An 8,857-nucleotide genomic window follows, 5' to 3' on the forward strand; every position below is an offset into this window, starting at 1 on the left:
GCTCCCTTCCTACTTGAATCCCAATCGAACTCGCGCACTTCCACCGAAACTGGGTGGCTGCGCCCTACTAGATGGGGATTTGTATGCAAAATGTCACTAAAAGCGCCATTTCGTTCTTATAAAAGCACGGATGACCGCGATTGGCCCATATGATGTAGTCTTTTGGACGCTGAGTCGACTGGTTTTGGTCCGAAAAGGCTGCGATGCAGCGTTCCTCCTTTATTCCCAATCGAACATGGTTGAACAAGCGGTCACGTGCTCCTGCGTACGCCAGTCACCTGGTCACCGTGCCTGGGTACAACTTACTAGCCTGTTTGACCTTTTTTGGGTGCAGTCCTGTCACTCGAGTTGAACCTTGGTGTGAAAGTTGTCGCCTGCTGGCGTGGTGACCAGGTGATTTGGGCACCCAGGAGCACGTGACCGCTTGTCCAACCATGTTCGATTGGGAATAAAGGAGGAACGCTGCATCGCAGCCTTTTCGGACCAAAACCAGTCGACTTAGCGTCCAAAAGACTACAACATATGGGCCAATCGCGGTCATCCGTGCTTTTATAAGAACGAAATGGTGCTTTTAGTGACATTTTGCATACAAATCCCCATCTAGTAGGGCGCAGTCACCCAGTTTCGGTGGAAGTGCGCGAGTTCGATTGGGATTCAAGTAGGAAGGGAGCGTCTCAGCTTTCTCGGACCAAGACCATTCGACTCAGCACCCCGAAGACTACAACTAGTGAAATTTTAATTTTTGCCTTAACTTCCCCTTTAAGGCTAAAATCAAAATTTCACTAGTTGTAGTCTTCGGGGTGCTGAGTCGAATGGTCGTGGTCCGAGGAAGCTGAGACGCTCCCTTCCTACTTTAATCCCAATCGAACTCGCGCACTTCCACCGAAACTGGGTGACTGCGCCCTACTAGATGGGGACTTGTATGCAAAATGTCACTAAAATCGCCATTTCGTTCTTATAAAAGCACGGATGACTGTGATTAGCCCATATGTTGAAGTCTTTTGGACACTGAGTCGACTGGTTTTGGTCCGAAAAGGCTCCTCCTTTATTCCCAATCGAACATGGCTGAACAAGCGGTCACGTGCGCCTGCGTACACCAGTCACCTGGTCACCATGCCTGCAGGGTACACTACTAGCCTGTTTGACCTTGTTTGGATGCAGTCCTAGATCCTGTCACTCGAGTTGAACTCGAGTTGAACCTTCGTGTGAAAGTTGTTGCCTGCTGGCGTGGTGACCAGGTGATTTGGGCACCCAGGAGCCCGTGACCGCTTGTTCAACCATGTTTGATTGGGAATAAAGGAGGAACGCTGCATTGCAGCTTTTTCGGACCAAAACCAATCGACTCAGTGTCCAAAAGACTACAACACATGGGCCAATCGCGGTCATCCGTGCTTTTATAAGAACGAAATGGCGCTTTTAGTGACATTTTGCATACAAATCCCCATCTAGTAGGGCGCAGTCACCCAGTTTCGGTGGAAGTGCGCGAGCTCGATTGGGATTCAAGTAGGAAGGGAGCGTCTCAGCTTTCTCGGAGCAAGACCATTCGACTCAGCACCCCGAAGACTACAACTGGTGAAATTTTGATTTTAGCCTTAACTTCCCCAAGGAGGGGAAGGTGAGCGCAACCAAGATAAGCACGAGCTGAAAGTCTCAGCTGTGAAGGACGTTGGCGGATGTTCATGCATGTCGATGATAATAGAACGCCATGTAGACTATAGTCATACGCATACATCATGTCTTGGCTTACATGGTCTATTAGTAGAGCATGCAGTCCGGCTGCAAATCGTCGAAGCACACAGTCTGAAAGTCCACCCTCTGTTACACAACCAATTTGAAGAGAAGACCCTTTTTCTGATTTCGAAAGAAAGCCCAAAGGTTGTATTCTGTACGTGTGCACGTGTAACATTATTGCTGTTTGAGTGAAGGACATAATTATAAATAAAGAGCAGTTACATGTGCGAACATGCATTACTGTAAAACCGGAAAGTCTAACGAGCCACGAAGTCTAACGCTTTAACGACCAATTTTTTTCGTTATTTGAAGAAACGTTATCGCGAACCCGGTTTGAGATGTATGTGTAAAGATGTGCATACAGATGGGTGGCCAGGTAGCCATCCTTAAACTTTCTGCACGTTATCATGCCAAAATTACAAAAACGGTTAACCTTTTGGTCGTGACACTTTCCGGTTTTACAGTATCAGTTGGCCCTAAATGCAAGGTGAAAGCTGAAACGGCCAGCCGGTAGTGAGGCCCACAGTCATTATCTCACATTCGGCTTGTCAGGTCGTTTCCGTACTTGTAACGACAACTTGGCATGCACACTGTACACAGATCAGCTTGTGAAGCTCCTCTTTGCTCCTCTTGTCTGTATTAACACACTGTGTTGCTCCGCACACAGTAGCGGAATGACACAATGACACGCCACACCGACCGAAAGGATCAGCAGAGTTGACCTCTGAGATGAGGCCTGATCGTAAAGCACTATGTGTTTCGTAACGCAATGCCGGGGTACGAGTGACGCGCCAGGACTCGGTTTGTCCAGTCTGTTCGAAAAGATCAAACTAATCTTCGGCCAACAAGCAACAGTCACGAGTGTCTGATAAAAAATTACCCCAACGATGTTTCAACATAAATAATGGAACGCAGGCAGGCCTGGCATTGCAACAGGTACAGTGCTGTCACTGCACGATCACATGTATCACTAGAACATAATACAGGACTACAAAAATACTCTAAAAAAGGTGACAGCATTGGAATGACAGAATGACCGAGAAAAACAACTGATTCAGAGCAGGTGGTGAGTGGCTCGAGTAGCATGTCCAGTGTTTCCCTGAGCGTGTCCCTAACACACATAGTATGCGGTGCAGGTGTGAGTGGTATAGTCTATTGGCAACACGTTGTGCACTTTTCTGAGTGGGGCAGCACTGCCACGGTCTCTTACAAGCGGGTGCTGTGTCTCCAGGTTGCGCCCCGGTGACACGCCACATAAGTTCTTGTCCAGGACTGAGTGTGTGCTAAGTCGAGAGTAGACAGTGAAGCAGAAGGCCACCAGGATTAGCCCAGGGCTACATCCAGTGTCATCATCACGATAAAGCCAACAATGGTACCCCAGGATGCCAGGCGACTATTGCCTCTGTCGAAGGTGAAGAGCCAAAAGGCACATGCAGACGCACAGGACAATACAAAGAAACACACATGCGCATGCATACACGCATACACACACGTGCATGCACACACACACATGCACACACACACACACACACACACACACACACACACACACACACACACACACACACACACACACACACACACACACACACATACACACACACACACACACACACACAAAACAAGCAGGTAATTTTGCAGGTAATTTTGTGCCTGCTCCCGGAATATGATTGAGTTGGCCATATGGCATGAGTGGCGGAATGGACTGGCCAGTTATGAATGGGACGGATCTACTTTCCTAACCTGCCAATATCGGATAAAGACAATACCTGTAGTATTTTTCGTGCATTACTTTTTTTCACTGTCTTGGGCAATGTGAGAACTTTCTTGTTGTTTTCGAAGTGGCTTGATGTAAACACTGTTGGCTGGTTTGCACGCCTGTGTGGCCATGATGCAGTTGCCTGAATGCCGTGCATACACACAGACACAGACAGACAGACATACAGACACACATACAGGCAGACAGACAGACACATACACACATGCGCACACGCACTCAGTGCACAAGGAGGCTTACCCAGTCTGCGCCTCTGGCAGGATGTCGTCAGCCACCACAAACACCATTGCACCGGCGGCGAATGCAAGCGCGTACGGAAGGAGAGGTGCAGCAAACTGTTAGCATGACGCAGAAACAATATGGTCACAATGATCAAGTTGTACGCACATCGGTACAATTTACCAAAAGCAATACATCTGTAGGAACTACATGTATAGCTGTGGGTTGACCGAGTAGCCACTGCAAATCAAATCTAACAATAAAGAAGGAGCCTGATCCTTGGACCATGCCAGGTACGTTGGTGGGACATTGAACAGAACAATGTTACAGTGAGTTAGTCAGTGAGTAAACTACTACACACCTATTGCAATCAATCAGTGATAATGTGATGATTTGAGTGAATTATCATCTTTCAATGGTGCCTACACTGGAGTTGGAGAGAGTGAGCAAAGAGAGAGAGAGAGAGAGAGAGAGAGAGAGAGAGAGAGAGAGAGAGAGAGAGAGAGAGAGAGAGAGAGAGAGAGAGAGAGAGAGAGAGAGAGAGAGAGAGAGAGAGAGAGAGAGAGAGAGAGAGAGAGAGAGAGAGAGAGAGAGAGAGAGAGAGAGAGAAAAAGAGAGAGAGAGAGAGAGAGAGAGAGAGAGAGAGAGAAAAAGAGAGAGAGAGAGAGAGAGAGAGAGAGAGAGAGAGAGAGAGAGAGAGAGAGAGAGAGAGGGAGAGACAGGGAGACAGAAAGAGGGGGGGTCAGGAAAAGGGGAGATGCCACCTCGGGCTCCACTTACCGTCACAGCAACAGCCCCCAGGACGCCAGCAACTGGCTCCACCATACCACTCAGCTGCCCATACCTATAAGGTACATAACAACACACAATAGTACAATACTGCTATACAGTTCACAACGGTAGGTAGCCAAGCCACACAATAATGTAACAAACAAAGGTACCGTAGTGTCGCGTACCAAAGCCGGGCGTATGCCTGTACAAGCCGATGTCAGGGCTAGGCTTCAATTCAACAAAGGTTTCTATTCAAACCAGGTGTTTCTATGTGTGTCAACACTAAGACCTGGCTTATGTGCTGCCAGTGCATCTTGAGAATTAGGCTTGTATTCAAAACAGGCTTCTATACGAGACCGGCTTTAATACAAGAGACTACGGTATGTTTGCCAGGCGTTGTAACATGCATCAACACCACCCACCATAGCGACAGCAAGTACAAGAACGGATCATGACATTATTTACAACAAGTAGACCAAACTATCCATTTCATTATGAACGTTCAAGCTGAGATTCACTCTCTTCTTCTCTCTGTTCCCTCTCATTTTAAATGTCGTTTTTAGTTAGCCGTGGTTGGCTGCCACCCTTCATCTCATTCTCACTATTGGCAGTTTTACGGCGAGCCAGGAGATGTATAAGTAAAATAAATGAAATGAAATACAAGCTCAGGAACAACTAAGATCTTTGCTGATGAAGCTAACCAGGGGCATTGGACACGGTACGGTCACTACGGTATTGACTGTACCACTTTTTGCCGCAGGTACCCCGTGAATAAAAAAAATAAAAAAATAAAATACACTGATCTGGGATCTAAATTTCCAAAATGTTCGGCTCAGCGATCCCTCCCCAAAAGTAAACTGCAGTTCAGATGGTTGACCGAACCACACTAAAATACCTTCCGGCGCCCCTGTAACTGAATAATGTTCTTGCCAGGCTGGCTGCTCATTAAGTACACCATTGTACTTCCACAGTAGAGTATGATTCGCAACCACACCCAACCACTCAAGTCAGGCTTTGGTCACACTGCTTCTTTGTCACGCCGACACACCTTCACATGCATGTTCAGCAACATTCTGCCCCATCACACTGCAGTTTTAACTGCAGCTGAATGACAGAGACATGTTCACATGTTTCCGAGTTCAGCTATTGCTGTTGGAACCAGAAATGGTTCCATGTTTTGAGAATTCAGCCAAGAGGAAATGCTCCTTTCTCCGAAAAGAAAAAAAAGAAAAGAACCACCAAGCACCATGCATGGTTTTGCTACTCATAGTACTCAACAATGTATTGTTTTACTGTCTTGCACGGACAACAATCAAACGCATTCCGCAAGAGCGCCCCCGGTAGCCGGTGTCGCGAGAGTACCCGGTCTCGCGAGAGTAGTCGGTCTCGCGAGAGTACCCGGTCTTGCGAGAGTACCCGGTCTCGCGAGAGCGCTCCACCTCGAGATCACAGCCAGGGAAAGGAAAATTGAATAGCAGAGAGCAACTAAGTTTGTACGGTGTGAGAACCTTAGTGCACTGAGGTCACACTTAGCAAGTTCTTGCGTGGAGACGCAGCGTAAACCTGAGTACGGATTGCCTGCACAGAGTGCAACCTCTAAACACTACCAAAAAAGGGAGTAACCGACGGGGCACTCTCATGCAACTTTACAGTACTAGCGCGCTGTACATGTAGTCCCCGGTTTCCAGTCCGGAGAGAACATTTTTTTTAGCTTCATGACGGTTTTTCGGGCCGAAATGGCACGGGGCTAATTTAATTTAATTAGGGGTGAAAAGATTATAGCAATTCCTCGTGTACTTGCTCGAAATATGCTTGCGAGCGAGTACTAGCACTCAACACTGTAGTTTTAAAAGCATGCGTATGCAGCTGCTAACTATGCCTGCCCCGTATGTTAGGAGCAGGAAATGATGCTCCTCCACTGCCTGTTCATGCACTGGCAGCATAGCTCTGGTGCCGTGCAGCTCAGGGCTACGGAATGCAAGCAACACACACATGTGCACACAAATCAAGTACAAGTGCTGCTACAGTGTGCAGAACAGTGAATTGCCACAACTGTACATAACTCAACGGAAATTGTTATACTTCGAAGTACGAAAATGGAAAACTTTCAGATCGCTCGAGTACTCGCTCGATTTCTTCCCGCGTACTCGAACAAGGAAACACCAGCACTCATCTCCACCGTTTTCTGCACATCTTTGGCCAAATGGCTGAAAAGTTGTGGAGTGATACTATGGTCATCCACTGGACCATGCACATTGTCGCATCCGCAATATGGTGTGCTTACCCATGATTTCTAAAGCCAACAATACTCACAGTGCGTTCAAAGTGAGTACATTCGTCCAGAATAATGGCTGGAGTTTGCTGGAGTTTCAGTAGTTAGTTATTAGCAAGGTGACGAACAACAGAATCTTCGCACTGAACATTCAATGCTATTTTCACGCATGGAGGGCATAGCATTTAGATTCGCCGCTGCCGAGATCTTACCAGAATGACTTCCAGGTGGAGAACCCAGCGGCTTTCAATGGCAGACTAACGGCAAGACCTTCCGGGAAGTTCTGGATGCCAATACCTAAAGCTAGAGAGCTGAACACACAGTGAAACCAACGGTGGAGTCAGTGAATAGAAGAGTAGCAATGGTGACAGCAGTACAACAAGACATACTTCATAGTAAGAGCAAAGCTATGCAAATATGTAGGACTATGACAGGAAGAGAGAGAGAGAGAGAGAGAGAGAGAGAGAGAGAGAGAGAGAGAGAGAGAGAGAGAGAGAGAGAGAGAGAGAGAGAGACAGACAGACAGAGAGACAGAGAGACAGAGAGAGAGAGAGAGAGCGAGAGAGAGACAGAGAGAGAGAGAGAGAGAGAGAGAGAGAGAGAGAGAGAGAGAGAGAGAGAGAGAGAGAGAGAGAGAGAGAGAGAGAGAGAGAGAGAGACAGAGAGAGACAGAGAGACAGAGAGAGACAGAGAGAGAGAGAGAGAGAGAGAGAGAGAGAGAAGAGAGAGAGAGAGAGAGAGAGAGAGAGACAGAGAGAGAGAGAGAGAGAGAGAGAGAGAGAGAGAGAGAGAGAGAGAGAGAGAGAGAGAGAGAGAGAGAGAGAGAGAAGAGAGAGGGAGGGAGGGAGGGAGGGAGGGAGAGAGAGAGAGAGAGAGAGAGGAGAGAGAGAGAGAGAGAGAGAGAGAGAGAGAGAGAGAGAGAGAGAGAGAGACAGAGACAGAGAGAGACAGAGAGAGACAGAGAGAGAGAGAGAGAGAGAGAGAGAGAGAGAGAGAGAGAGAGAGAGAGAGAGAGAGAGAGAGAGAGAGAGAGAGAGAGAGAGAGAGAGAGAGGGAGAGAGAGAGAGAGAGAGAGAGAGAGAGAGAGAGAGAGAGAGAGAGAGAGAGAGAGAGAGAGAGAGAGAGAGAGAGAGAGAGAGAGAGAGAGAGAGAGAGAGGGGCCCACACATACCATGCATGCACGTCGCAAGAGAGGCATGCAAGTCTGATCAGAGCACATCAAGACTTCAGCCAGGTAAAGTCCTCGAAATTAACCCCAAGTAACACATTCCATGTACACACACCATGTACCATGTACCATATATACGCCCGTCGCAAGAGAAGCACGCAAATCTGCAAAAGCACTGGATGTGCACCCACAGATTTTCTCTTATAGCAACGATAGCGAACAAGATCTGAATGAGACAGATCAAGACTTGCGCCAGATAACTGTCTAATCCACACAACTGGCGAAGCCATGTGAATCGACCACCAATGCACACCTGGTCTACACCACACGGAGTACATCGGCATAAAACGGCCAAGACAGTTACCTATGCACACCCTACACTTGCTGGGGTAACAAGTATGGACAGCACGCTGCTTTGATAGAAGCAGACACTAGATGCACTGGTACCTTGAAGTGAAATTGGAGTTACTTTACCAACCAGCCTCGGTTACTGAGTACTGGGAACCCAGAGCCAACAGACATACCAACAACCTCAGCCATGAAAGCTATTATAGTAACGACACACTGGATTGTGGAGCCGAAAGTAGTCCGACTTCCAAATACTTTGGCAAGAAGGTAGCCTTCCAACAGGCACACACACACACGCGCGCGCACACACACACACACACACATATACACACACATACACCTTGGACCTTGGACGCGCTGCCATATTCTGGCTATGTGGACCCCATGGGGGGTTGAGCAGGTTCGGAACAGTAGGGGCGATGACGGGATAGGTCCTGTGGTCTACTGAAACGCCGACCGCAATTGCAAACGATACAGAAGGAGCTACGGTCTGTGTTGGTTGCTCTGGCCGAGCCACGGCTGCACTTGTGACGTTTCATGCCTTGGCGCGATAGCACACAGCGGTTGCAGC

The 8,857-nt window shown here is 47.9% G+C and overlaps 1 protein-coding gene across 1 annotated transcript in view; it reads right to left on the bottom strand.

Moving 5' to 3' along the window:
• Positions 1–2,589: 2,589 nt before the first annotated feature.
• Positions 2,590–8,857, bottom strand: part of LOC135811627 (zinc transporter ZIP11-like) — a 14,818-nt gene continuing 8,550 nt past the window's right edge. The window contains exons 7-10 of the mRNA XM_065324857.1: positions 6,983–7,081; positions 4,508–4,571; positions 3,749–3,843; positions 2,590–3,133 (exon numbers count right to left, since the gene is read on the bottom strand). Of these exons, the coding sequence (XP_065180929.1) occupies positions 3,055–3,133; positions 3,749–3,843; positions 4,508–4,571; positions 6,983–7,081 (337 nt within the window). The 3' untranslated portion in view covers positions 2,590–3,054. The remainder of the gene's footprint in view (positions 3,134–3,748; positions 3,844–4,507; positions 4,572–6,982; positions 7,082–8,857) is intronic.

Source organism: Sycon ciliatum, chromosome 3, assembly GCF_964019385.1.
Source record: "Sycon ciliatum chromosome 3, ocSycCili1.1, whole genome shotgun sequence".
NCBI lineage: Eukaryota > Metazoa > Porifera > Calcarea > Leucosolenida > Sycettidae > Sycon > Sycon ciliatum.